This window comes from Punica granatum, chromosome 4, assembly GCF_007655135.1.
Source record: "Punica granatum isolate Tunisia-2019 chromosome 4, ASM765513v2, whole genome shotgun sequence".
NCBI lineage: Eukaryota > Viridiplantae > Streptophyta > Magnoliopsida > Myrtales > Lythraceae > Punica > Punica granatum.
In genome coordinates, this window is record NC_045130.1 from 4,221,839 (window position 1) to 4,249,554 (window position 27,716).

At 40.1% G+C, this 27,716-nt stretch overlaps 7 protein-coding genes across 10 annotated transcripts; 5 read left to right on the forward strand and 2 right to left on the reverse strand.

Annotated features, from left to right (window-relative positions):
* The first annotated feature begins 214 nt into the window (after window positions 1-214).
* Window positions 215-1,231, forward strand: LOC116205430. The gene has a single exon (XM_031538041.1). It carries the CDS (start codon window positions 528-530, stop codon window positions 981-983), a length of 456 nt encoding a protein of 151 aa, XP_031393901.1. The 5' UTR covers window positions 215-527; the 3' UTR covers window positions 984-1,231.
* A 4,854-nt stretch (window positions 1,232-6,085) lies between these two features.
* Window positions 6,086-9,732, forward strand: LOC116205428 (alpha/beta hydrolase domain-containing protein 17B-like). 3 transcript variants are annotated; one of them, XM_031538038.1, is made up of 5 exons: window positions 6,086-6,756; window positions 7,471-7,507; window positions 8,270-8,506; window positions 8,596-8,724; window positions 8,951-9,082. In XM_031538038.1, exons 1-4 carry the CDS (start codon window positions 6,449-6,451, stop codon window positions 8,692-8,694), a joined length of 681 nt encoding a protein of 226 aa, XP_031393898.1. In that variant the 5' UTR covers window positions 6,086-6,448; the 3' UTR covers window positions 8,695-8,724; window positions 8,951-9,082. The 3 variants fall into 3 exon arrangements, with proteins under 3 accessions (XP_031393898.1, XP_031393899.1, XP_031393897.1); XM_031538039.1 differs by having other exon boundaries at window positions 8,596-8,643; window positions 8,961-9,035; XM_031538037.1 differs by having other exon boundaries at window positions 6,096-6,756; window positions 8,596-8,643; window positions 8,951-9,732.
* A 203-nt stretch (window positions 9,733-9,935) lies between these two features.
* Window positions 9,936-12,125, reverse strand: LOC116205429 (delta(7)-sterol-C5(6)-desaturase-like). Its single transcript, XM_031538040.1, has 3 exons — window positions 11,727-12,125; window positions 10,647-10,952; window positions 9,936-10,377 (listed from the first exon to the last, which is right to left on the reverse strand). Exons 1-3 carry the CDS (start codon window positions 11,956-11,958, stop codon window positions 10,082-10,084), a joined length of 834 nt encoding a protein of 277 aa, XP_031393900.1. The 5' UTR covers window positions 11,959-12,125; the 3' UTR covers window positions 9,936-10,081.
* Window positions 12,126-16,161: 4,036 nt separating this feature from the next.
* LOC116202928 lies at window positions 16,162-17,792 on the forward strand. The gene is made up of 4 exons (XM_031534566.1): window positions 16,162-16,320; window positions 16,626-16,686; window positions 16,766-16,928; window positions 17,435-17,792. The coding sequence occupies exons 1-4, from the start codon at window positions 16,213-16,215 to the stop codon at window positions 17,475-17,477; spliced, it is 375 nt and encodes a 124-aa protein (XP_031390426.1). The 5' UTR covers window positions 16,162-16,212; the 3' UTR covers window positions 17,478-17,792.
* A 454-nt stretch (window positions 17,793-18,246) lies between these two features.
* On the forward strand, window positions 18,247-21,171 carry LOC116202926 (chloroplastic group IIB intron splicing facilitator CRS2-A, chloroplastic-like). Its single transcript, XM_031534564.1, has 9 exons — window positions 18,247-18,407; window positions 18,946-19,168; window positions 19,259-19,343; window positions 19,455-19,522; window positions 19,957-20,007; window positions 20,107-20,180; window positions 20,574-20,632; window positions 20,717-20,793; window positions 20,935-21,171. Exons 2-9 carry the CDS (start codon window positions 18,950-18,952, stop codon window positions 21,049-21,051), a joined length of 750 nt encoding a protein of 249 aa, XP_031390424.1. The 5' UTR covers window positions 18,247-18,407; window positions 18,946-18,949; the 3' UTR covers window positions 21,052-21,171.
* Window positions 21,172-21,339: 168 nt separating this feature from the next.
* LOC116202927 lies at window positions 21,340-22,471 on the forward strand. The gene has a single exon (XM_031534565.1). It carries the CDS (start codon window positions 21,633-21,635, stop codon window positions 22,242-22,244), a length of 612 nt encoding a protein of 203 aa, XP_031390425.1. The 5' UTR covers window positions 21,340-21,632; the 3' UTR covers window positions 22,245-22,471.
* Window positions 22,472-22,546: 75 nt separating this feature from the next.
* On the reverse strand, window positions 22,547-27,335 carry LOC116202925. Of its 2 annotated transcripts, none has more exons than XM_031534563.1 (7): window positions 27,039-27,335; window positions 26,857-26,890; window positions 26,062-26,479; window positions 25,787-25,854; window positions 24,101-25,669; window positions 23,767-23,896; window positions 22,547-23,504 (listed from the first exon to the last, which is right to left on the reverse strand). In XM_031534563.1, exons 3-7 carry the CDS (start codon window positions 26,240-26,242, stop codon window positions 22,786-22,788), a joined length of 2,667 nt encoding a protein of 888 aa, XP_031390423.1. In that variant the 5' UTR covers window positions 26,243-26,479; window positions 26,857-26,890; window positions 27,039-27,335; the 3' UTR covers window positions 22,547-22,785. The 2 variants fall into 2 exon arrangements, with proteins under 2 accessions (XP_031390423.1, XP_031390422.1); XM_031534562.1 differs by having other exon boundaries at window positions 26,857-26,946.
* Between the last annotated feature and the right edge of the window lie 381 nt (window positions 27,336-27,716).

Here is a 27,716-nt window from a genome sequence, read left to right on the forward strand (position 1 = left end):
TCACAAAATCAGGAGAGGTTGCCACGTGTGATGAAGTTCACAAAGGTCCCCACTAAGTCCATCTCGATTTTTCTAATATTGAAAAGTTCAATAAGTTGTAATTTATGTCATTCGTATCCAATTGATTCGCTGCACGCAAAGCCCTTTCTGTATAATTTTATTCTAATAAATTAATTTAAAGAAATAAGTATTGAATCGCTCCGACGAAGCCAAATTGGTATGGTCACAACTCCGTCACTAACTCGAAAAAGCCCCTTCTTCCTCTTCACTTTACGAATTTTCCTCACTTTATTCCCTCCCCCCTCCATCCCTCCTTCCCCTTCCTCTTCCCCATAAAGAATCTCTCTCTCTCTCTCTCTCTCTCTCTCGTAAAACGATTTCCACTGAGACGCCATTGAGAATGACAACCGATCTCTCTCCTCTCGCCCCTGTTCGATCATAAGGCGAGCCCCAACAGATTCCGCCACTTCCAGATCTCTGCTCCATCGGTTGTTGGTCAGAGTTGAATCGCCGTGCTTCTCCCTCGGATGGCGACCCTGCAGAGGTTCAAGCTGCTGGCGACGCAGTGCGCCGTCGCACCCAGCCCGACCCGGAGCCCGGCCGCCAGCCCCGTCATCCACCTGCGCCGCCGAAAGACCCTCCGCATGCTCCTCGGCCGCACCGATCGCCGTAAATTCCAGCGCACCGACCCCCCGGTCCCCCGACGAGATGGCCCGGCTCCGGAGCGTTCGCGGGAATTCAGGGTGCGGCACAAATTGAAGGATTTGTTCGTCTCCTCACCCCCGCCGCTCGAGGGCGGAACTTCGGGGAAAACGTGCGAAGACCGCGACCACTTGCTGACGGAATCTCCTAGTAGTGAGGCCGCCGGGGAGTTATCGGCTCCCCGCCGTGTTAGTGGCCCGCTGCGGCCGCTCTCGGCGGCTCTCCGGTACCGGCTGCTGAGGAAGGCCTGGCGACCGGTTCTCGGAGCAATCCCCGAGTAGTACTGTGAGATAATAATAATACTACTAGGTTATATTTTATTTTCCTAAATTTTCCCTCAAATTATGGTTTTTGGACCAAAAAAAATTGTTTTCCTGAGTGAATTAATGTAAATCTATTAACTAATTTTGTTGTAACTGCCGAACAAAAGTCTACGAGGCGTGAAGTCTACGGCTGCCGATTGGGCTTGGTGGCACAATTTGAATAGTTTTAACAATAATGAATTGGATTGAATTTCCAATTTTTTAAATATGAAAAAATTGTTGTGATTGAAAGAATTTTCTATCCGGAAGACCTTATCGACGAGGTCATATGAACGCGACGGTATATTACTGGAAAAAAAATCACAAATATTGATATGACATGATAAAATGACTAATGAGTAATGACTTGTACCTAAGAGTTTGATGACATTTTTTAGTTGTTGCGTGATGATGGGCTAGGAAGATGGCATTGTTATTATGGCACATAATTTACTAATTTAGATAGGTAGGGTCGGGGGGGGGGGGGGAGAATATGAAAGTGCACTAGATTATGATTGATGAGAACATATCTAAGACAAAGAAGCCATGTCGATCGGAGCATTTAATAATGAAAGTTATCACTTCATTGCTTCCATGTCTAGTGCGTTCGAAGGAGTTCGTATACTTGCACTTTACAATATGATTATAACTTAGATCTAAAGAAATTTCATATCCCTCGTCAACTTAAGAAGAACTTGTTTTTCTTAAGCAAAGGGCAAAGGAATCTTAACATGCTTTATCTGTGTGGGCCTAACGGGGGCAAAAGATGGAAAAGTTGTTATGGAGGACGGTGATATTACGCAGTATTATGACACAAGACACATAAAAAATATTATTTTTTTATAATAATAAATTATTTTGTCAATAATTTTTTGTTTACATATTAAAAATTAAAATGATAAATCATTATTGATTTGAGATATTGTCACGTGATATTACCGTTGTATACAAGATTTTCTTCTAAGGATGACAAGAGAACTGCCCATTCTTATTGTAAGGAAAAAGGTCAAGCAAGTGATAGTGTCCATCACAAGACCACTTGCAAATTTATGTTTTTTCCCCCCTTTATTATAAGTAAAAGTTGAGCAATAATAATGCCAATCTTACAGTATTCCGTTTACAATGTTTGAGCTCAGTCGAGAACATATCGGACGAACTAAATAATAATCGCAAGCATTTACCTCATTAGCTTAACACTATTAAATACGTAGTATAATTTACATAAGTCAATATCCCTAAATTCAAACTCAAATAGCACACTTCTATCAAATATTTTGACACAGTAACGTAAATGTGATTTGAACTTGAATGTTGTGATTTCCAAATTATATAGGAGTAAATTTGAAACCATTAACCATCACCATTGATGCATTATATACATTTATGTATGTGAATATCAGTGTATGTATGTGGAAGTGGAATAATGAGTTTGCACTTATTCTCATTTTTGTTTCTTCTCTTGGCATTATGTTCTTGTTGCATGAGAAGAACCCTGTGCGCTACAAGTCATGGACATCGTACTGAAAAACTCTTACATGCCGTCCTCCGGCCGCAGCACAAAAGAAAGTGGACATGCGCCTTGGAGAATCAAAACCCTAAGACCATGCTGTGGTAGCCAATGTACCAGCTACATTTAGAGCATTACCACTATTGTTGTTTTCATGTAAGAACCATAAGACTCGGTCTCGAGATCTGGTTAGGCGATCGACTAGGGTGTGCTCAAGGGAAATAGGCTCGAAGACATGGTCCTTCGAGCCTATACCATTTTTTAAGGCCCTTTGGTAGATTGTCTCGGCCCTACCCTATCTCATTTCTTGACACGAGGAGAGCATAGAACATATTCGAAAGGGGGCAAGACCAAGGCCCAGTCCCCTTTTTATGGGCCCAGGCCCATACTGATATATAGATAAAGCATGATTTAGAGCATGATTCCGGGAAATGAGGGAAAAATAGTCCCAAACATTATCATAGAAGAATCCCATTTAATGAAGAGAGGGAATAATACAGTGGTGCACCTCTCGTCTGGTGATCAAGAGGTCTCAAGCTCGATACCCAGTGAGATTACTTGTGCCTTTTTATTAGATATTTAAGATTTCTATTTCAATGCACTGGGTCCATGAGCCTCCCTTGTAATAGAAAAAAAATCCAATAAATTTTGGAAAAACTTGTTTTTTTGATAGTCTTTTCATACCATATGCTATGCGTCAAATATCTAGTTGTCGTCGTGTGTTGAGAAAGACCCCGTGTTATCCATCGAGTGTCGAGCATAGCAATATTTTCTTCTGTTATTGGAGTGGTGGGTATTATTTAATTGGAGTGGCCATTCAACTTTAGGACTTTCTAGCTAACGATTAGAGAGTACTACATATTAATCATACAACCTTTATTTTTCTTTTCAAAAGTATAATATAATATATGTATGGACTCATTATAGCACCTAATCAATCTTTTTTTTTCCCCCTTAAAACATGTCTTGTTTTGAGGAATTCGACCAATGTTCTTTCTCTATCATTGTTTTTCCGTTTTTCAATTTCTAAATTTTTTTTTGGGTGAATTTCTTTATTCTAATAATATTTGCATGAAATAGAAGTGGGGACCAAAATTCCACTATGGAAAAGCCAATAAGAGACATCCATTTCTAGGCCTTGGTGAATGAGATGTTTGTCCTTCCTAAATCACCCTTTCTAAGAGCACCTCAATTCAATTATCTTTATTATTTATTTTATTTGTAAAGGGGGGCCCTCCTAGACTAAAGTCATCATATCCCAACCCCATGTGGACAAAGTAGTGATTGACTTCCAATTCAATACTACGGGGGCGGACTTATTATGACATACATCTCACTTCTCATTTACTTCATATAACTAGATCGAAAAGCTTACGGAATTGGCGAAGTTTATTCCGATGGATCGTATATTATTAGAATCGGGAGATAGAACTCTTTAGAAGTAATACATTATATATATCGGATGAATATTATGGTGCTTCTGTGGTTCTTGATGATCGTCTTCTTTGTTCGCCACGTGGACTCCGCTTGGCCGTGTGATTGAAAGGCAAGGCAACATGCCCGTGTCCCCCACCCACTGGTTTATGCAACATGCCAATATATCCATTGAATTTATAAGTGATTGGCCTCACTTTCAGTATAAATATTCCAATTCAAAAATTCTTGCTTATAAATTACAATATCCAAAGTCACTTGTAAACTCATTGGTTTGTCTTAATTTTTTTAAGATGAGATTCTAAATTCTCACGGCACCGCACGGTTTGTTAATTATAATCAATTGTCAAAATTCTATTTCTTCGAGTATTTTACTTAGAGGCATATGTTCGAGTTGGTAAGTCCGGACCTTATGTTATCCTGAAATAATTGAGAAAATTTGGAGGCAGAGTTGATGATATATTTTCGTGGTATTGACTTCGTATTTTGTATTCTACTTCCCCTTGAGCTTGACAATGATGGATGTACTTTAGAATAAATATTCGATAAGTATTTCTAGCTCAAATAACTTTATAACATCCAATAAAAATACATATAAATGATAAATATGGCCGATAATAGTTCGATGAACTCCCACTTGCGTGTATTTGATTGTTATCGCTTATTGAGAGTGGATAAATAAATCCTCATTAAATACTTAGTCCGTGGTTCAGGCGGAGGACGTTATATATACCGATCCACCGCATCAACAACGTACACGTGGCGGTTTCATGTGGGTCCCATGCCTCAATGATCAACATTCAGCAGAGACCCACATCCAAATCATGAAACAAGAAAATGCTTAGGGCCCACGTCACCGTCTGCTCTTATCCTAGCATAGAGTATTATATAGCTCTCTAGTTGAGGAGCTCCGTCCCTCCCTCATTTTGACTGGGGTGGACGCAGGACGGTTCGGCACATGAAAGCGCTGAACTGATAGTTTCGAATTTGTTCAGATAAGAATTTTATGAGCCGTATTCGAATCGAAATCGAACCGATATTGAAAAATCTTTTTAAAAATATAAATTTATGATTTTATTAAATTTCATTCATTAACATATCACAAATATTAAAATATATCAGTTAAATAACAATCATTTATAAGGAGGAAGTTAAAAAGAATCCATCTAAATTTGAAATTTTATTCTCTTTATTTCGCTTTTTGACCTTCTATTAAATTAAATTTTCAAATTTCATATCTAATATATATAATAATGATATATATTATATATATATATTCGAGAAGGAACGGTTAATCGCGATTTTTTAAATTTGAAAACTGTAACTGTCCCGTAACCGATTTTTGTTTTGAAATTCTGAACCGAATATTTCTTGTAACTGATTTAATTCGGTTTTTGTGGTTCGAAAACGAAATAGTTTTTTGTGAGACGATTCGGTTATCGGGATTTTTTGTACAACCACCAACCCGAGGGCGTGCACCAAAAGGAATAGAGATTTTGAATTAGTAGGCAATTATATTCCTGGATTTCAACAAGTTTGACTGGTATAACTACTCTTGCAAGGTGTAGCCCCAACCAAAGTGCTAGTGGTCTTACTCGATTTCTCCAATGTCGTGTTCGTGTGGATGCTCCGACATATTTTTACCATGAATAACTCGTTTTAAGAGAAAAGCAGTTGCACGAGAGGCAATTTAAATTCGAAACGTCAAGGTAATTGATCCAATTGTTACCGCCAAGCCACCAAATCTTGGTGGTGAGAACTTTCAAGTATCATGTAAAAAAAATTATTATTTTTTTTTTAAAAGAGAGAGAGAAAACAGCCGTAATAAATGATAAGATGAATTTTAAACCTTAATGTCTTCAAAGATAACCTGTCAATTATGTATAAAAAGTTCGAAATACGATGGGCAGATATTGATTTTTTGTGAGTGACATATAGTTGCCCCCGTAAAAGAAAAAATATTATATCCTAAACGTTGTCAAGAACTTGCGGCGACATAGCCAAACAAACACAAAGGTGGTATCTATACAGTATATCCGTTTCTTAGTATGCAGACATATACGTATACCGTATCTATATACGTATATATATCCTCAAAGTCGCCGTCAGGCGACGCCTCTCGCGGTCATCCCCCTTCCTCTCGCGGTCTCTCTCTCTCTATAGAAATAAACGGACCGGAGAGGTCCGTAACGTTCAGATTCCTTGTCTTAATAACTTTGACACGGCACCTCCCTCATCCTCCTCCCACTTTGAATAGTGCCACGCGCCACCCCCTCTCAATCCACGCGCCACCGCTTCTCCCCTTCAACTTTCCATCTCTCCCTTTTATCTCCCCTTTCCTACTCGCACATATACTCCTTTGGGTATCTTCTCTCTCCCTCTCTTCCCCTTCTGCTTTCTCTCTATCTGCTCTAAGCTGTGTGTTAGATCTGAAAGACGGAGAAGCTTTTCTCTGGGGGCGTTTGGGCTGCATGAATCGGTCGCCTCCTGGCATGAGAAGAGGATGGGCGGAGTCACGTCGACCATTGCCGCGAAGTTCGCCTTCTTCCCGCCGCAGCCCCCGTCCTACGCCATAGTCGGAGGTGAAGGAGGCGGCCGGCGCCGCCTTTTCGTCCAGGACGTCCCTACCAGGGAGGACATCGACGTGCTCAAGCTCAGGACTCGACGCGGAAACGACATAGTGGCGATCCACGTGAAGCACCCCAAGGCGTCTTCCACTATGCTCTACTCCCACGGTAACGCCGCCGATTTGGGGCAGATGCTGGAGCTCTTCGTCGAGCTGAGCAATCGACTCAGGGTTAATATCATGGCGTAAGCTACTTTCACTTTTAGCGCTTCAAGAAGACCTTCGTTACTCACTACACAGCCATGATTGAGCTGATTGATTTTGGGATCCCAGTTACTGTTTGATCTCTGAGCTCTGAATTTCGGGTTCATCGCCATAGTTAAGGATTGCTTGAGCTTCTTTTAGCTTGAGCTTTTTCGATCATACGAATTTCTCGGAAAAATTCCATCTTTTTTGCCCTTTTTAGGTTCCGAATCTTGCCTTTTCTATTATCTTCATTGGATATTGTTGTTTTTTTTTTAATGCTTATGTATGTGTTTTTTTTTTTTAGTAATTAAAGCAGAGATTATTATTGTTCCCGTCTTTACTAATGCATAAGAAATTGGGTTCACAATGAATTGATTTCAAGATCCAATCCTTGTTTCCATTTTTTGAGCCAATGCAGTTTTTTCAACTGTTCTATGGATGAATGACGACTGATTTAGCGTTTGTAGTAGTTTTGTTTTCCTTCGTTTACTTTTATACTCTGTTGATGTGATAAATTAGTAGCTGGGACAACAAATTTAAGTTTGGGCCGCTTCTAGTACAAACGGAGGATTCCGTTAACACGAGCACTTCGACTTAATTTCCAATGGTGCGAGACTTTCTTAGTTTATTGGCTGCCCTATTTTAATGCGCTTTACTGTATCGGTTGGTGATATATCTATTTTTTGTGACACTTATATTTGTGGGGTTCTCAGGTATGACTACTCTGGTTATGGGCAATCAACTGGAAAGGTTTGCTCTGAAGCTTCCTTACTTTTTAAGCCAATATCTAAGCATTTATCTTAAGATCTGGATACCTAATTGTTCATGGTTTCAAGTTGCTCCCAAGTTGCACCATTGAATATGTTTGTGTTTGAATTATTGTTGTTATTAGACGAAATACTCTGATGATCGTTTCCCGGTGGAACTTAATTCTGGTTTCTATCTTTTTCACGAAACTTTAACAATTGGATATTCCTCATGGCGATTTCTTTCCCCTCCTAGGTATCAGACCATCAATTGTGTGAATTATCTTCTTATAGTAAATCCAATCTACAAATTCTGAATCCTAAAATGGCAATTGCATTGCATAAATGCTTCATTTTGTGGAAAGATGGTATATTCTGATTTTGCAGTGCGTAATTGGTCTAGATTAAGGACCACTGATTCAGTCTCTAGGCTCCTGATCTCGCCTAATTGAACATTGTTCTCTATACACTTTTCTTACATTCTACTTCTATTTTTGCTGAATCCATATGGTGCCTAGTGACCGTTTCTTCACTTGCATCAGTTGAAGGCATGTTTATTTGAGTGAACGTTGACTTTTCAGCTTTGTAGTGATTATGTATAATTGTCACGTAAGTCATGAAGGTTGTGAAGCATATAACACTTCTGCAGTTATACCAAACTTAATTGTTTAGGCATTTTTTTTCAGTTTAATGCGATAATACATTACTTAATTTCTAGTTGTTTCTATGGTTTGAAGATTAATGGCCGTCCTTTCAATTTATGCAGCCAACTGAATGTAACACGTACGCTGACATTGATGCGGTTTATAAGTGCCTCAAGGATGAGTATGGGGTTAAAGACGAGCAGCTAATTCTGTACGGTCAATCAGTTGGAAGTGGGCCCACTGTTGACCTCGCATCCCGCTTACAAAACTTAAGAGGGGTGGTGTTGCATAGCCCAATTCTCTCTGGCCTCAGGGTGTTGTACCCTGTGAAAAGAACATATTGGTTCGACATCTTTAAGGTAAACTTTTTCTCAGAACTTATTTACCATATGTTTATTCACCCTTTTCTATTCGCTAAGATGGGTACACTTTCCTTTTCTTTCTGCAGAATATTGACAAGATCGGTATGGTAAATTGTCCAGTCCTTGTCATTCATGTGAGACTCTCTTCTCCTCTCCTATGCTGCTCTGACTGCAGAAACTTTTGAAATAATTTTGGCCCTACCCATCTAACTAAGGTTTAACTCCTAACTTTTGACAAATCCAACTTCTTATTCTTAAAATGCAGTGGATGCATCAAATGTGTGCGACTAGCACATGTGCAACTAGCACCCAAGAGTTAAGATGGCAAAAATAGACATGACAATTGAACTTGGATTCATATGTTGAAAGATAAAGCGATATATTGTAGTGCTAGTCTTTTCACTGCACAAAATGGATTGACCTTGAAGCATTATTTTTCAGGGCACAGCAGATGAAGTGGTTGATTGTTCTCATGGGAAGCAGTTATGGGAACTCTGCAAGCAAAAGTATGACCCCGTTTGGATAAGTGGGGGTGGACATTGCAATCTTGAGCTTTATCCCGAATACATAAAACAATTGAAGAAATTCGTACTATCATTAAACAAAACAAGAACCAATACGATTGGTTCAAAGAAGACCGACACCACAACCTCAGACTCTGACAGTCAAACCAAGGTCTCAGATGGTGGAACTTCAGATACATTCGAGTTGGCGCCAGACCTTCCGGAAGTATCCCGAAACAGCTTAGACAGTCGACTTGAGAAATCCAAGAAATCAACCAAGCCAGAGAAATCACGGATGAGCACTGACCAGGTTGACAGATTTAGGAGAAGAAAGGGGTTGTTAGTCTGGTGAAATTATTTCAAGCAACCGGGCGATTCCCGAATAAGACATCTCTCTCCGATACCCAAAAGCGACCCCAAGAAGGTATATATTCTTTATTATCTTTGTAACAAGGCATCGACATTTCATGGGAAAATATCAAGAGTGTGAAATTTCTAACTTAGACGATCTGCAGCTTTCCTTATGTAGTGTGCTAAGTTAAGGGAAAGTAGCATTTGCTGTAAATTTAGTGGCCTCATCAGAAGACGAATAAGATATTTGTTTCTCCAACTCGTCCTTTGTGTTTTTTTTTTTTTTGATTGTGCGATGGGAGGTTTTCATATCGAAGAAATATGGGAAGCCAAGTTTCACCCATGTGATGATACATTGTTTGCCCGAGATGCCGATTGGTTGTTGACCTTTTAATTTGTACAAACCCGGTGTTATCCCATGTTTCCGCAGAATATTCTTACAGCTTCTTTAGATAAAATGTGCTTAAAGGGCTGAACTCGGACCATATATATATGTATGTAATGCTACTGAGAAAGAGACAATATATGCCGAGCAAAAAAAAAAAAAACAAGAAGAAAGAAACAAAGAGACATTATATGAAAGATGTGATGTTTCTCCAAATGTCATATTTTTACAGAGCAGTCTCATACATAGCACGCAGTCTGAGCTAAAACATAGAATAAGTTGACAGGTGAAGGTCACAAGATTACATCGAGCGAAATCAGTGGGAACCAACATTTACATAACCTTTTTGGATCCATCATCCATTGGGTCACGGAGGGTTTCGAACATCCAATCCATCCAAATGGTGTAATGCCCGTAGTTGTGGCGATAGGTCGTGTGGTGAATCGTGTGGTAGCCTGCTCCCATTACGGGCCACAGCTTGCCATGTATGCAGTCGTGAATGTTAGCGGTCCAGATTCCCTCGAGGAATAAGAGGGCTACGTGGGTCGTGAAATGGGTTGGTACAACGAAGAGGGCGATAACATGCGGCACAGCCTGTAGTATACCATCAAGCGGGTGGAATGCCAAACCTAGAGAAAATTTTACAGAAAAGAGACCCAGTTAAGATGAGGTTCGTTTTGGATAAATGGGCAGGAACCCATTCATGCTTCCCCTTGAAAGTCATCTACGAAAAATATGATCCATCATGTATGATTAGAAGAAGCTAATGCAAAAACAAGAACGTTTAAGCTAGCCAATGGAAAGCAGCGATAACATGTAATCAAGGAATACCGGCCATCCTCGAAATGAAACTTCCGAGCGCCAAATATGAATTAGGAAAATTCGACCGAAGTCTTACCAGCAAAAGGCGAGAGGGTATTTTCCTTGTTGTAGATATGGTGAGTTGCGTGAAGGTACTTGTAAAGAGGTTTTATGTCATGTAACTCCCTATGCATCCAGTAGATACCAAACTCCACCAGCACTAGATAAATCGACATGTACACGAGATATGCAGGCCAACCAACATCACTTATACTCGAAATGCACCTTGTCCATCCATTCTCAACCATGTATTCGGAGACTGTGGGAAGGGCACTGTACCAGGGCATAGCCTTCATTGCCACATATATCTGCAAGAGCATGGCTTTCTTTGTAGGGATCTCATCTGCATCAAACACATTGCAAGGGCAGCAGATGAGGTAGCATGCAATTCAAAAAACCGAACCCAGAGGAGGTTCTATGCACTCTATTCAGGTTAACTAACAGTGACAGCATAAGGCCACAAACATAATTAGATCACCTCGGTAGCTCAACAGAGAAGATAACTGATTCAATGATTAAAGCATTGGCCCGATAAGCGGTACTACTGAGACGAACATTGTGTTTGTCCCACCCAAATCGAGCGGACATATTCCGAGAGTCGGAAAAGATCCTAATACTCAATCTAATTGGAACACCAGCACCAAAAATTAATCAAATTGTGCAAGCTAAGATAAAAAATGGAGTATCTTTCCAGCGACAATTCGAAAATGTCTTTCGGGGAAAGCACATGACATCCCCATGTGCCCTGTTGAGCCAACGAAATGTCCAAACTGTAAAGCAAGATACAGTAGAAAACACCATGCGGGGGGAGGAACAGTAAAAAAATAAAAAAATAAAAATTTACATCTTGTAGCGCCTCTGTTGCAAAAACCAACACATCGGTACAGAAAACATGTGAACGAAATCGAATCGCCTGGTTCATGCCTCTTTACCAAAAGACACAACTGCTCGATCAATCGACAAGCGTCAAATGGTAGACAGTTACGGAATCCACAAGCATCACGCCCCAATCCGGAAGAATGATTATTCCAGCTCACACAGCACATGGAATGCGCCGGCGGAAAAGGAGACAATTCGAAATGAATCACGAGTGGAGAGAGATGGAGAATTAGGGGACCTTTGGGGACGTAGACGTTGCGCTTGAGGAAGTAGATGAAGAAGCACCAAAGGAATCCGGAGATGAAGTAGACGAGGGTGCCGCCAATGTAGTTCCGGATCCACGTCTGGATGGGGTGGGGGAGTGACTCCCAGGTTCCCGCCGGCATCAGGCTACCCAGCACAATGCGGTTGTAGAACGATGTCTCGTCCACGAACAGCTTCAGGTAATCGCCGCCTCCGCCGCCGTCCATCCGGTTCCGCCGCCGAGATCCAACCGTCGGCCTGGATTGGGGGGAGAGAGAGAGAGACAGAGGGAGAGAGAGATATTTTGGAGCTGTGAGACTGGAGAGAAGACGAGAGGGGCTTGCAGGTGGAGGTGGAGGTGGAGGTGGCGTCGTTATTTGCACAGACACCTCCAAAGATAACTATATATATATATATATATATAATATGTAATGGTGAGTTTAATTTTATAGGTAAAATATCTTTGATTTTGATTTTGATTTTAATTTTAATTTTTATTGTGAAAAAAGACAAATGAGATGAGATTATGACTTGGGAAACGCGTATTTTTATTGTGTAGTGTGTTGAGTTAAAGTTAAAGTTAAAATTTTTAACTTGAAAAATGTGTATTTTTTTTGTATAGTATATTCAGTTAAAGTAAAATTTTTTTTTATTGTGAATCCAAATAAGGGTTAAAAATCGAAACGGCAAAATGGTATTTGATAATTCTCAACTTAACATCAATCTTGTCTGTTAATTCCAGTTTAATGAATTTTATTATATATTATTTGAGTCATATTCGTATATATTTTAGTCATTATCCATACTATTTGTATATGATGATATATATAATTATTTTTTTCAAAAAATTAAAATGTTTTCGTGAAATTTTTTTAAAGTTAATAATGTGTCAAATAACTTACAAATACGAAACCAAAATTGTTCATTTATTTTTATCATCTTTCTACTCACTATTATTTTACAACGCGCGGAGATCAACTAGTTTAGTTGTTAATTGACAAAATTTCATGCGTACAGGGCTTAAAATTTCTTGTAAGCAACTTCTTGTAGCGGGGGAAGCCGACAACTTGAGTTAGTCTCAACTGATTAAATTGAAAATATCGGTGGTCTCATCGGAAAAAAAAAAAAGAAAGTATAACAACAAATAGCAGACAAACCCTCGAGACGAGGAGCGTCGATCGAGGGAAACCTCCTTCTGTCGGTGACATGAAGGGCTTCATTGTAAATGATGGTTGAATTCGGCATTTTTACGTGATCCGTATGGCTATGCTCGTTCGGTAAGCACAAACTACACAGTTGCAATTGACAATGAAAAGAAAAAGATCCTTCTATCTCAAATGCCCTCGCAAAGTTTCACCGATAGGGTCATTTTTTATTGGGTTTAAACCGAAAAACTACGTCGATTTCGTATAATAAGCTTAACATTTCCAGCCGGTAGGATGGTCGCCCTTCCAGAGTGCTTGAAACCATAATATGATCTAACTCGAGCTCGGGCTGTGTCAATGTTATGACTCGAAAAGATGACAAGGAGGTAAATCGGCATTAGTAATCTCGTTACTAATCTTCATGGCCCACAGGAACTGAAGGAAACCTACATTATATTACATGAAACGGACAGTGCGGGAGATGGTCAAGGTTTTACATCAAAATTGACGAAGCTTGTGCACGCCTGCACGTGAGGTTACGTACAGCATCTGTCGGCGTGACCAAATTCTCAATATGACAATAAATAACTAATTTTTTCATTATAAATTATTAAACAAAATCCTAATTTTATCCATAGTTTAGTGCATGAGGACGTCTATATTGTCCTTTGGCGGATAATCACTTTCTAATCAAAGAAAATATAATGCAATGACGCATTTCGTATAGTAATAAAAAAATTCAAGATTTTATACTCGTTTTGGAATTATTTATATTTTTTTATTAATTATTAAAATTTATAATCTATTATATTAGATCAATAAATCTCTATTATAATCACTTTCAAATTTTCCTTTTTCGTCGGTAAATCATAAGAAGAATATCTACGTTCGCATGCGGAAAAACTAAATTGATGTAATCAATGACCAAATTGATATGATCAAGGATCAAATTGATGTGATTAATGACGAAATTAATGTGCTCAAGTACTAAATTGATGTGACCATAGACGGAATTAATGTGACCTAAAATAAAATTAATGCAACATTTTTCTCATGACTCAATTGATGTAACTTGCAGAAATCATAAACGAAATTGACAGTTGCTCTACCAAGTTGTGCAAATAAAAAAAATTATATTATATTATATATATATATATTGGATATATTTATTTTCTTAAATCATTTTTATCTTTTTCCCAAGCGGACGTTACTGTTAGAGATATTTTCATTCAAAGACAACACTATTAGAAAGCATGTGGAAAGACAACTCAATTAGAAAGCGTGTGGTGGTTTTTGGACGAAGGGATTCTCATAAAGTTCATGATTTACGCGTTTTATCAAATTTATCATATATTTTAAAAAAATATATAATATATTTCATGATTTATATCTTTCTTCAAATCTATCCCGTCATTATGTCTCCGTCAATGTTTAATGATCTTGTCACCATAATCCTTTTTATCCGTGATAGATTTGAGAAAAAAATTAAAATCATAGGATAAATTTGGAACCTAATAACGTTTCATTAATGGAACATGTAACGTCGAGATAGATTTGGAGCAAAATGTAAACCATAAGATATATTAGATACTTTTTAAAACATACGATAGATTTGACAAAACAGGTAAATCATGAGTTATATGAGGTAAAAATCCCTTGGGCAAACAAAAAGAGGAAATGACGCCGAAGATCAATAATTAAGAGGGATAATTAATCACTCGCCATGTTTAATGAGATTTTTTAGGGTTCACATCTATATATATAAAGTTGTATTCCGAACTAATAAATCGGGGTATAACCATAAATGGAGAATATATTATGTTATAATCAGATTATGAGATTATTTAAATTAAATAGATTTTTGTAAATAAAATTTTATCAATGACTGAATCTTTATACTAGGAGGTTAATGCTCTAATTCATGATTAGGTTAATGCTTGATAACGGATTCATGTCTTAATATTCATATATGTGCCGTTTTTATCGAGACAATACACAAAAGTTATGAGTAAAAGGATTTTTTAATTTTTTTTTATTTACTGCTTTCAGTCAAAATATTCTCCTCGCCGATCTTTACGAATATCATTGTCATAAAAGTGAAAATATAATATCCTTTTTGTTTTATTCACCCAAAAAGAAATTGTTTTGTCTTTTTTTTTTGTTTTTGTTTAAGCCATCAGAAAAAGCTCGGTCTATTGACGTAATATATTTTTATTGAATTTCCACATTAAATAAGACAAATCAATTACAAATGTATTATTAAATCATTTCAACTAATATTAAACTTTTACCAATAATTACTTAAAATTATTGAAGATTATTATATTTTAATATTTTTAATACTAATCGACATATCTTATTACTCTCAAGTCTCAATCATATAGTTAGCGACTTAAAGTTTAAATAGTTATAATAAAAAAAATATAAGAAAATTATGAAAGTGAATCCCTGCAACACACCGGATAACAGTGATCTATATCTGTGTACATATACATAGGTCTTAGTCATTATAATTTACTGCAGAATTCCTAATTTCCTACCCAAAAAAAAAAATTCACTGCAGAATTTTTCAACGGACTCGATTGACATGCCGAGTGAGCAGTCTCTTGATCAGGGCATCAAAGACAACTAGCTCTCGAGCAAAATCCGCAAAGAGAAGGACAATCTCGAGGTACTAAAGCATATACGTAGATTCTATTGTACAATTGCCATCGCATTCTTTAATAGAGCCGACCGTCTCAAAGCCTTTTTTTTTTTTTTCCTGTTAATGCTATTGGTGTCTTCAGGCTTGAACTTAGAGAAGTTAATATTTCACACAAAGGTGGGCTCATAGTTGATTTAGTATTTATGTGGTACTTGACCACAATGTACCTAATAGGCCACTAGGGTATTGTCAACTCTAGGACGAAATCAAAACATTATCTACCTAAATTAGAGAAGAACATAAACTCGACTAATAGGCCACTTAACAAAATAAAAAAATAATAAAAAAAAAGAATTATAGATACAATGCAGTTGGCGAATCGTGCTTCACTGTGCGGACTCTATTTGCAATGCAAGGGATCGAATTATTATAGCATCTCATGACCATAACTAAGTAGACATTGTTAGGAGAATTGATTAAAAATGAAAAAAGAAAAGGGAAGGAAAATATAAAGAGACTTCCAGTTCCATTGTACTCATGTAATGCCATTTAGATTGGGATTGATATCCGGCCCGTTCGGCCCAATACGGCCCAAACGCAGCTGAGAGCCCAAAACGCACCGTCTTCCTTCTCCCCTGAAGTTCTCACCTTTCTTCCTCTGTGTTCTCCATCTCCATTGCAGAGGATCGGAGATGGAGGGAGAAGACGAGAGAAGAGAAGCAGCGATAGCATCGGCTCCCGCTCTGCAGCCTAATTCCAAGCCCTCTGGCGTCACCAAGGGCCAGCTCTCCAAATTCCAGGTGAAATTCTTTCTCCTTTCATGCTGAAATCAGCCTCGGCTCGCCCCCTGTTTGGAAGACCATGGATTCGTGCGCTCAACTCTCTCATGACATAATTTCCCAGCTTCAGAAGTTCCTATGTATGTTCAAGATTGGCATTCGCGGTCTATAAAATTAAGAATCTTTGACGAGTAGGAGCATGATTCACGGATGTGATGAATTTCCCCGATGCACGTCTTAGGCCTCCTCGTGCTCCAATTTGTGAACTTCAACCCTGTCACGATCACCTTAGCCAGTGATATTCTTCCCCTGATCTTCATGAGCAGGAGCTGCACAGAAGGCGTCTGCAAATTAAAGCAAAGTCAAAGAAGCAGAAGGGACTGAAAGGTTCGGACTTGTGGTTTTCGATGAAAAACTTCGCTCTCACATCATGAAGATGGTCTGATTAGGATTTGGTGGTTTGCAGGTGTGACCAGCAAGTTCCAGTGGAAGTATGACAATGACAAAGATTGTCTGGGGGATGATTCTGGCCCTCAAGGTTCAAGCGTGCCCGACTCTGGAAGCCCTACCGAACAGGAGAATGTAGCAACGGATGTCGGATTGAAGACGCGCCAGAAGTTGCATTGGGGGTATCTTTCTATCCTAATCCTGCAATGAACACCTTTTTGTTTCCTAAGAATTCCATGAGTAAGCATAGAGGGACTTTTCTCCTGAATTAGGACACTCGATTTTGATTAGCAGCATATGCCTACGTACGCCTACATATGGCATTTTGGTTAGCAGCATTGCAAAACATTGGACAGAAATCAGTTGCCTCTCGTTTGTTTTTGATTAAACATTGAACCCGACCGCAATTCTTACTTGAGAATGCCCCACCCAGAATGGTTGGTGTATCATTTTGTGTCATGTGCGTGTCTACTGTGGAGAAAATCTATCCTATACGGTTTCTGAAAGAATTCTTCTGGATATGGTAAATCAGAAGCATCGGTTGGTATAGGTCATACAGGACCTATACGGGACCTACAACAATTAATTTTTGGGGAGTCGATCTAAAATTTGGAAAACATAACCTAACCGACTTCCACGGATTGCTATCATGTGCTCTAGTTATACTCATCTTTGTGCTTATTCTCAGGCTTGATGTGAAGGAAAGATGGGAAAGGAAAGCGAACATGTAGCTGTATGCTGCCACGCAGAATTGTGGAGCTCCCAGACCATCATCATAAAGTGCTATTTGTGTGACGGAGAAAGTGCAGGATGTGTTCTCTTAACGCACGACACGAGGAGAGCTTCCCATATGTTGGAGGCATTTGAGATGCGGACTAGGTGAAGCCATGAGGATGTTGTATTCTTCTTGTGCGTAGCACTCCCATTTTGTTGCTTTTAGGTGTGATGACGGAGTGTATTTTTATGTACAGAACAATGACTAGTGAAACATGGAAAGCAGACGTTAAACCGAACTATGTCCATTCTTATTTCTCCTGGTTAAGTGAGTTCCCTGCTGCTGTGCAAAGAGCTTCCATCCCCTTCACACAAACAGAGCTATTCCCTTCTTTGGAATTCTCTGGGAACCAATCATCAGATGCTATTCAAAGATGAGCTCAAAGTTTAAACTATCATATCATGAGGGCAAGAAGTTTGTTTGATTGAGATTTTATACTCGTCCATGCATATAATTTATGACATGAATTCAGACAAATTGAGTCAATCGTTGGCTGATATAGGATGGGATGCCTTTACATAAATTACATGTCTCGGCGAAACGGTTGTCGGACGGGATGCCTTCATATATGTATCGGCAAACGATTTGACTCAGTTGATCGATGTCGGTTCTGTTGTCGGTCATACGTTTGAAAGAGAAAGCCCACTTCATTGTTTTTTGTGGTCTGGTGGGCCGTAAGGATATTAGGAAAAGTGGCCCAAATGGGCTCCTATGTAATATCTCTATTCTGCCCCGAAAAAGGGAGGGGAAAAGAAAAATAAAAAAAAATCCCTCTCTTCCGCCATTGGCATTGCTGAGCTGCCGAGCGGAAGCTTGCGGTCCTCTTCCTTCTCTGCAACGGTGGATCCTACCATCATCTTAACTGAAGTGCTCAAACCATTGGGAGGTTCGTTTTCTTGTAAAAGCTTGTCACTTGTCGAGTTCTGGAGCATCAAAATTCTTGCTTTATCCTCTGCTCTGTCACTTCGACTGAAAATGGTCCATTTCTGTTTCTGGCGAGGCAAATGGTTACCCTTTCATTTCACGGGTTTGGAGGGCAATGCTCTCCTCTTTACTGGGAGTAGTCGTTTTTCTACTATAATAAATGGGAAATATCCAAGAACACAATCACTGTTCTGCAACTTGGATTTTGTTCTTGTCATGGCTAGCCGTGGAAATTTGAGGGTTTCTTTGGATTGCCATGGTGGAGTTTACTGAATGCGTGGTTACAATATGTATTGCTTTACCGAATTGGCGGGTGAAATTTAGTTTTCATGGGGGCTTTATAGTTCATAAAATGAAATACTACACATTGACAGATGTCTGCTTTGTGTTTAAGACAATTCGATGAACTGTCAAGCTTATAAATCTGGCGAAGAATGTTCTTTGCCTGATATTTCGAGACAGGTTAATGGAATTGGCTTTGTTCTCTGTTACCTCGTTAGGTCAATGTTGTGTGCAGTATCTGCTCCGAACCCAAGCAAATTATGGCTAAGAGGCCCTCATTCCCATCAAGCTCTTCGAAAGCCAACAGTTCCGATAAGGCTTCGTGTATCAGCTTCTTCATTGGATAATAGCACCAGCACTGAAGTGAAAGTGGAGTACACTCCCTGGCTTATTGTTGGACTGGGGAACCCCGGAAACAAATACTATGGAACCAGGCATAATGTAATCTTAATAGCACTAGAGTTTGCTTCCTGCATTTTGTTCTTTTTTGTTTTCATTGGAGTAGTAAATGTGTTTTGTTTCTGTTACTAGATTGGTTTTGAAATGATCGATCATATATCTCGAGCTGAGGGCATCTCAATGAACATAATCCAGTCGAAAGCCTTAGTTGGAATTGGTAATTTTTCAGACTTGATTATCTCGTCTCTCTTCCCACTTTTTTTTGTTTTGTTTTTTTTGAGTTGGGTGGTCTGGTTGATGATTGGATTATTTCCCATGAGAAGTTCAGGTTCCATGGGGGAAGTGCCAGTGCTGTTGGTAAAGCCTCAGACTTACATGAACTTCAGTGGCGAATCGGTGGGTTCTCGCCCTGTTAGTTCTCTCTTCTAAAAATAGTCTTGGTAAATAAATAACTTACATTCAAATTGCTACTTTGAATTCGCTAGTTGTACCCCAAAAAAGAACATATCGGTTCCTACAGCAAGCTAATGGGTTAAAGGATTGGTCTACAACGAGGAGAGCTCCTGCTAAGTTTGAAATGTCGCCGATATTAATTCAATTAAACCATGTGAAAGTCTTTTTAGGTCTTTGATCAGTGATATCAGTTGTGCTTGGGGAAAGTAAAGAGGTGTCTTGGTTTCCTGTTATATCTTTGTCTTGAGTCTCTTGACATCCTTTCCCCTCATTTTCTTCTAGTGTTGTGTTACTGAACTTCTCAACTATGTAGTCGTGACCTGATTCAGGCGCATCCATTTTTGACATGTTATCTGGCCTGTGTTTTTTCTTTTAAGGTTGGGCCTCTCGCTGCATACTATCAAGTTCCGCTGCGTCACATTCTATTGGTATGTGTGTGCAGTACATATATATCACAATTTCGTAGAAGTTGCAAAGAATTTGTTCTTCACGAATTCATTGTGAAAACATTGTACATGTCCCAGTAGGTTTATGACGAGATGAGTTTGCCCAATGGTGTATTGAGGGTTCAACAGAAAGGGGGGCATGGTCATCACAACGGGTATGTACCAGATCAATGTGGTATATCTGAGCCATTCTCAAAGTGACTTTTCTTCGAACTGCTAAGTTTAAATATCTCGGACTCACTGAAGAAGTGAATCTCTATACTGATAAATGAATGAGTGAATCCCATGAATTTTGAATGTCTCAGTTTGGAGTCTGATTGGAACCTTAACATAAATAACTTCTTTTCTGTCTTGCAATTTTCAATTACTTGACTTTACGGTATAAATCCTCTTGTGACGATTGATGGTGGCTGACCTTTTACTGAATAAATTTGAAACGAATGAAGAAAGTAAAATTAGATGACAGGTCCTCTTGAAAAAATCTGCATCTTAGCGAATATTAATGTTGGGAAGAACAATCTACCTAAGTAACAGATGTAACTTTGCAGAGTGAAGAGTGTTGTTGCCCACTTGGACGGTCGGCGCGAATTTCCTCGGTTGTCTATAGGTGAGCCTTCAATTCTCTTCTCTTTTGCTAAGAGCTCTCCTTCCTATCAGGTTATTACGGTATCAGCTTCCATCGTTTTGCCAGGGATTGGAAATCCTCCGGGAGCTATGGACATGAAAGCTTTTCTTTTGCAGAAGTTCAGTTCAGTGGAGCGCGAACAGGTACGTATGTTTTCTTTTCTCGTCTACAAACGTATTCTGAAAGCAAGGAGCATCTGCCATTTATTTCCCCAAGTTCGGTATTGTTTTATTGTCGAAAGGATTTATGACTTTATTTGGCTAATGTTCTTATATCATGGACAGATTGATAAAGCACTCACACAAGGAGTCGAGGCCGCTCGGACGTTGGTCCTTCATGGGTTTGATCAAAATATCGACAGATTTAATCTAGGCCAGAAGTACAAATATCACAAAGTTTAGTCTCCATATCAAACAAGATGTACTTTTTTTGATGTATATAGATGCTAGACTAGTCGAACATTTTGTACGTTTTACATTAATTTCTTAATGATGTCCCTCCTAGTTCAGCTGCTTCGGCAATACGTGTATCAACGATCGAATCCAATGAGAATAGAGGCTGAAAGAGCATTTGACGAGATCGGCACGAAATGAGATGTCCTAGAGGATTAGTAGAAGAGCTCATTGAACATGATCATCATCGTTTCAATCATCAAAATCGGGCTGTGGAGCTGGAATTGGGATCCTATGAGATCACAAACCATTCTAACGGGACCTTTCTATAGAAGGGCCCTACCAATTCCCTCCACCTCAAATTCAATGGAAGAAAACTAATAATTAACGTAAAGATAAAGGCATTAGACAACCACAAAAGAAGTTTTTTTTTTCCCTCCTTTTTCTTTCCGACCGTTGCAAATGCAAGCTCTGGTTTTCAATATCTAACCATCCTTTTTCCTTATGGATTAGAGACCAAGAGCTATATATCTCCTTACATTCGAGAACCTCCGAGAAGTGGAGCAGGCCGGCATCAATTCGATCAAGAAATGGCAGAGGTTACACCCCTGCAAAATTCCCACCAGCACAATCGAATCTTTCAGCCACTGTTAGACGATGCTTCCGACCCAGTTACTCCGCTTCTTTCGTGGAGCTCAGACTTGGAGAGCCATGACTTTACCATGGAGAGGGGACCGAGATACCGGGCGTACTCTGAGCTGAGAGAATCGAAGCTGAGGATGAAGCAGTCTGGGCAACGGCCGGAACAGGAACAAAAAGATGAGGGTCAAGACACCAAACTCACCCCGGCGAAGAAACAGGTCAGATTCCAGTTGGATTCGGGAAATCCAAGGAAAGGGTCATCAATCTTGGCTCAGTCTGTCCCTGACTTCTCCTCCGCTCTGAGGAAGGAGAACCGAAAACCCCCCAGCAGGGTGTACGAGCTCACCCCACCATCGAAGAGCTGGTCTAGAGTGAACAGCGCGGGGACCAATCCAAGAGGAAGCAAGTCGGCGAGTGGGGTAGAGAAGAAGAGCGGGGGGTTGATGGCAAGGAAGAGCTGTGTGAGTCTTGAGGAATTGAAGGGATTGGCCTCTGCTGCAGGGAATGCCATTAACAATGGAAGTGGGGCTGTTTCTGGACAAAGAAAGTTCATGATTTGAATTCTTTCACGCCAGATTGTCTGCCCTATCAGATGCAATACCTTGTATTTCCGATTCGTAACTATTGGTGCCGAGAGAGAGAGAGAGAGAGAGAGAGAGAGAGAGAGAGAGAGAGAGAGAGAGAGAGAGAGAGAGAGAGAGAGAGAGAGAGATCGATTTCGATCTTGTAGCTCGAATGTGGGGCTTGAAGTTGTGCTGTAACGAAGGGAGTCTGTTTCTTTATTTCATCTGTGATAGATATTCGAACAATAAGGATTGAGTGATACATTCAATAGCAATAAACACTAACTGGAACAAAGACATGATTTTGGAAAGCTTCTCGTGGATTCACCTGCCAGTTTCCTTAATTTGATATGCAATAACTAATCACAAAATGGGGCAGGAAATGCCAGTCACGAGTTTCGGGCAGACTACATACAAGTTTCAACAAAATGCTGCACATCTATAGAATCCACATATCCTCTCTGCATAAGCCGAAAACCACTTCCAATGGTAAGATGACTTTCCAGGAATGCAGAGAAGAGAGCTAGACCGTTCGTGCTCAGCTGTACTGCAGAATGTCATCTACAATTTCTTCCACCATACCCTGGAGTATATCTCTTTCAATGTCACATCCATTCTCAAATGCCTCGATATCGAAATCTACCCATTTGCCGAGAGAATGATTCATCTCCCACTCTATCATCTCATCAACACTCATCCCAGTTAAACCAGCCCACGTTTTAAGTCCACCTTCAACTTCCCAAACCAAAGTGTTGTCATTCAAACGTCGAGGAAGTCTACTCCACTTTCGGTATCCAAAGTCAGAGCATGGATGATACTTCGAGTCTAGACATTCTAACAGGCAGTCAAAAAGAAATTCCTTGAGTTGCTTTCCCTCTTTCAAGTTCACTAAACCATCCAACCAACCAATACTCATCCATGCAGAAATGGCAAGAGATTCGAGTTCATCTAGGAGAGAGGGGCTCACGATGATCTCTTCTGTACCGAACATACTCGGGTGAGTTGTACCAGAAAACAGCATTTCAGTGTGCAGAATAACTTCCTCGGTGTAGGACAGTTTGCTTCCTGATAACCTAAGCCCAGCAAGATTAAGCTGACTGAGCGCTCTGCTGATGCAGCCAATAAGATTGATCATGATGTTCCCATGGGCACTATGTTTCTCCAGTGTTGTCGCAAAGTCAGAAAGATCGCCATCAAGTTCTCGTGGTTGCGGAACATCGCAGGAGAAGTCTATAAAGTCAGTCAGCAAATTGAGTCCTGAAAGGACACGCAAATGTTTAAATTAATAAAAGGAGTCGGCAAAGTAATTGTGTACTAAAATAACCAAGAAATGTCTGTTTAGCCAAAGTTTATTCACATAGAGAACCAGAAATCAATTATGAAAGAGATGTCTTTTCTTATGTCATGTTTGATATGAAAGAAACCACAAGAACCACATATGATCCAGTTTTACAAATCAATAGATTCTGAACATGTTCAGTTATCTGCACCAAAAGCAATACATTTGAAAGGTTTATACCTGAGCTATCATCCAAACTACTTGAAACACAACTATCATTCGAGAACGAAGCATCAAGAACCGATCCAGGGCTAAAATGATTGGCGTCGCATGGAAGTTCAGCCACTGACCTCTCTTTCCTCGATTTAACCTGGCACCAGGAAATGAGCTGCAACTTTGTCAAGATTCAAGAAATAAAACATGCATTTTTTCCTGAAATAAATGAGAACATAAAAGATGTGCTTTCAAATGAAAGAAAAACAAAAAGTTTATAATATGCTGCAGCCTTGGCCAAAAAAAGGAAAAATAATATGCTGCAGCAAATATAAAACAAAGGTAATTAAGGCAACTGCACCTGGAAAGCTTTGTTGGTCTCAGGCGTATCAGTTTCTTGTGAAAGAGTGGGATCAGTAGTTAAAGCAGCTATCAATTCTTGAAGAATCATAGCCGTAGATCGCTTGGGCAAAGTCGACCCGCTGGTTGATTCATCTTCTTCTTGGGAGATCAGTTCTTTTAGTTTCTGCTCCAGAAGGGCGCCTAACGCATCCCCTCTCAGGGCCAACTGTTCCTGGAAGAAAGCTTTTTTATCTCTTCCCTCCAACACTAAGTCTCCTGAGTCATCACTCTCACGCGATCTTCTGTCCTCAGCTTCTGTGGAAGAACTGGTCTTTTGCTTCCACGGAGAATTAAATGTAAAAGAAATAACACTACTTTTATCACTGGTTTTGCCATTACCAGTAACTGCAACGGGCGTAACTTTTCTCTGTTTCTCAAGCGTAGAATCGCGGATATTTACGCTTCCAACTTGTTGATTTGAACTGGCAGTCCTCATCCTCCGAGCAGGAGACCTTAGATGCGAGATAGAATCATCTCTTCGGCCACGAGATCTTCTCGTTTCATCAATGCTAGAGCTCTCAGCCTTACTGGGGACCCTTGGACGGGTCTGACCACTGAGGCTTCGGTTCAAAGCCACAAAATCCTTTGTGCCGGAGACAGAACTTGCGGCTGAAGACACCCTTCTGCTCTTCAGTGGAGCGACTGAGGATGATTCTTCCCTCTGCGGGGCACCCTTTTTAGTACGCAAATGCCAGGGTTCTTGGCACTCTGGAGGAAGTCTTTTAGCTTCCTTTAGAGATAGAGACTCCTCTTGCCTTCTCTTACAAAACACCTTCTGTTTATCAACAGGAACAATAGGGGCCTTTCTATGACCAACAGAATCCCGATAGGAAGCATTGGGTAATCCAGAGGAAGTCAAACCAGCAGGAGCATATTCCGATCTGTGATTGTCCATATATTGACTAATGTTTGTATTTTTTAGCATATGACCACAGTTAATATATGGTGTTTGCTCTGTGGCTGAACTTTCTAAAATCACTTGATCGCTAGGAACATAGTGCATAGATTCGGAATAAGTTAGTACATTTATCCTGTTTTTGGCCTGCAACCCTGGTTCCAGTATCTTAGTAGCTGCACCTATTAAGCGAGATTTGTGAGAGACATTCCTCAAGGAAGAAATCCTTGGGCTTTTCACAGGAGATGCCAGCTTTGGGTGATTCTGCTTCCTGGATCGGGACAGAGCTCCCTTAATATGCAGAGCCTCGGTTCCGAACCTTGTCACCGCTCGCCCCTCGGAGAGTCCAGTCTTCTGCAGCTTCTGTGGCCGTTCATGTCTCATCTGTCCCTTCTCCAGATTTATCTCTTCCCTTCCTAACCCCTTGTTGGTTAGCTCAGATTTACTGGCTATATAATCATAAATTTCATGTGATGATGCCTCGTCCACCTTTTCTTGAGACACAGAAGGCATAGACTCGAGACCCATGAGCCTAGCAACCAACCCAGGCGTTCCCATCTCATGCTTTCTCTCAATGTTGATATTCTTGGTTTTTCTCGAATTAGGGAAACCCGCCTTATTCTCATCGGCAATCTGACAGTTCAAATCAAATGCCAGAAAAGGGAAAACAGTGAATAGGCTATTAAAACTGCGACCTGTAGAATTAGCGAATCTGAAACGAATCAGTGATGTACATGGAGAGAATCTCACATAATGAAGTTTAACAACTGGCATCTTCTCATCTCCCTTAAAGTTCCTCGTCGCTTGTTTAGGACGTGCTGTAACATGCGAGAAAAGAAGAGTTAACAGATGGTCCTGATCAGTCTGAAAGATTATAGAAACTATTTTACTGAACATACAACACATTGGTAACTAAGCAAACATAAACTCTAACTCGAACATTCCGGATTTGCTCATTCTTCGATTGGAATGCATCAAAGAATGATGTCTAATAATCGAGAAGAGCCAGATGAAGGAGCAAGTACCGGGAGGAAGCAACTTCCTAGAGAAGAGCTTCTTCTTGGAGAACCTCCTGTGCCAGTCAAACAGCTGAAACAGCCCAACACAGCCACCCGTCGGCCTCAGAGCTTGCCTTTTCTCCACCACGGCCAAAGACGGCACCACTTTCGACGTCCTATCACCTACCATCATCTCTCCAAACACCATAGCTAGAAACCTCAACCTCCAAGTCCAGCATACGATTCTAAATCTACATCTACAATCTAAAATGCACCACCTCTCGGGACCTTCAAGAACTGCTCACATTTCCTCCAAAACAAAAATCTGGAAATCTCAGGACGAGGGATCCGAGGAGAGGGTCTCTGCCCTGATGAAAAAAGCATTTACTCTCTCTGTCTTGTTTCTGCTAGGCCCAGAAGGGAAAAGGCAGCTCCAAGCCTGAAACTGAAAGCAACAACTAACAAGTCATAAAGGGAGGAGGCATAGAACTTATCCGAACGGGGGAAAAGAACAGTTGTTTGTAAATGTGAACTTCAATTACAACATAACAGTACCACTCCATTACTTTCCAAGAATATCCCTGCCCAACACCACATGAACATCTTTATCGAGAAAGAAGAACAATCTTGGTCCGGTACATGAAACAAATTTCACAAAAAACCATCCGGGTATTAAAATAAATGAAGGAGATTTCATGCATTTGGTCGAGAAGTTCACGTACTTTAATAACCTGTATGAAACTGACATAGATAAGAACATGAAAAAAAAAATCGAACTTTATACTGAAATCGCAGCACGGAGAGAGCTCTGAGCTGACCCACCAGTGCAGTTCGGGCGACGGAAGCCAGAATGAAGCTGCAGGGCAGGGAGCAGGGAGGAGGCTGATTTAGCAGTGGGGGAGGAAGTGAAAGCTACAGAGCAGGGATTTGATGATGACGACGACGATCAAATCAAAATCAAATCAAATCTAAAAGGGAAAAGGCGAAACGAAAAGGGGAAGTACAGAGGGATTGACGGGATTCCCTCCCGTCAATATTCCTGCGCAATGCGGTTGTGGGGTGGGGGTAGATTGAAGAAGCTCGAGGCGGAGGTGGGGAAGGAAGGCCGCCCGGCGACTGGTTCGTTCAGTCCGCAGAGGAGCCGATGAGGTGAACGGAAGTCGGCCCGCCCTATCACTGTTTCCCTGTCAGTAACTTGGCAGTGAGAATGAGAGTGGTGAGAGGAAAGCGCGCGTGGGATAAAGAGTAGAGGGGGAGAGAGAGAGAGTGCAGCCCACGCGCAGTCCATATCCAAATTCCAAAGGTATCAGTCCTGAATCTTTATGAAACGTCCTTTCTCTTTTATTTCCTATTGTCAATTTTATTATTTATTTAACAAAGAAAGGAAAACAGATATTTATGGCGCTCTATTTAAATAATATTTTTTATTAAGAGACGAGTGATCGAGGATTTTCTCTTATCATATATTGTTATTATCGGCATAAAAGTACAAGTTCTTATCTCAAAAATCCAAAGGAATTATTGGTTGCGACAAAAAAGGTACCATAATTAATGTATTCATCACATTATGGTCACTAACAGCTACAAAAATGTTACTTACCAAAAAAAAAAGAGTAAAAGAATGTAGGATGATTTAAATAATTTATCATATTATAATAAGGAGTTAATGAGAAAAAATTCTA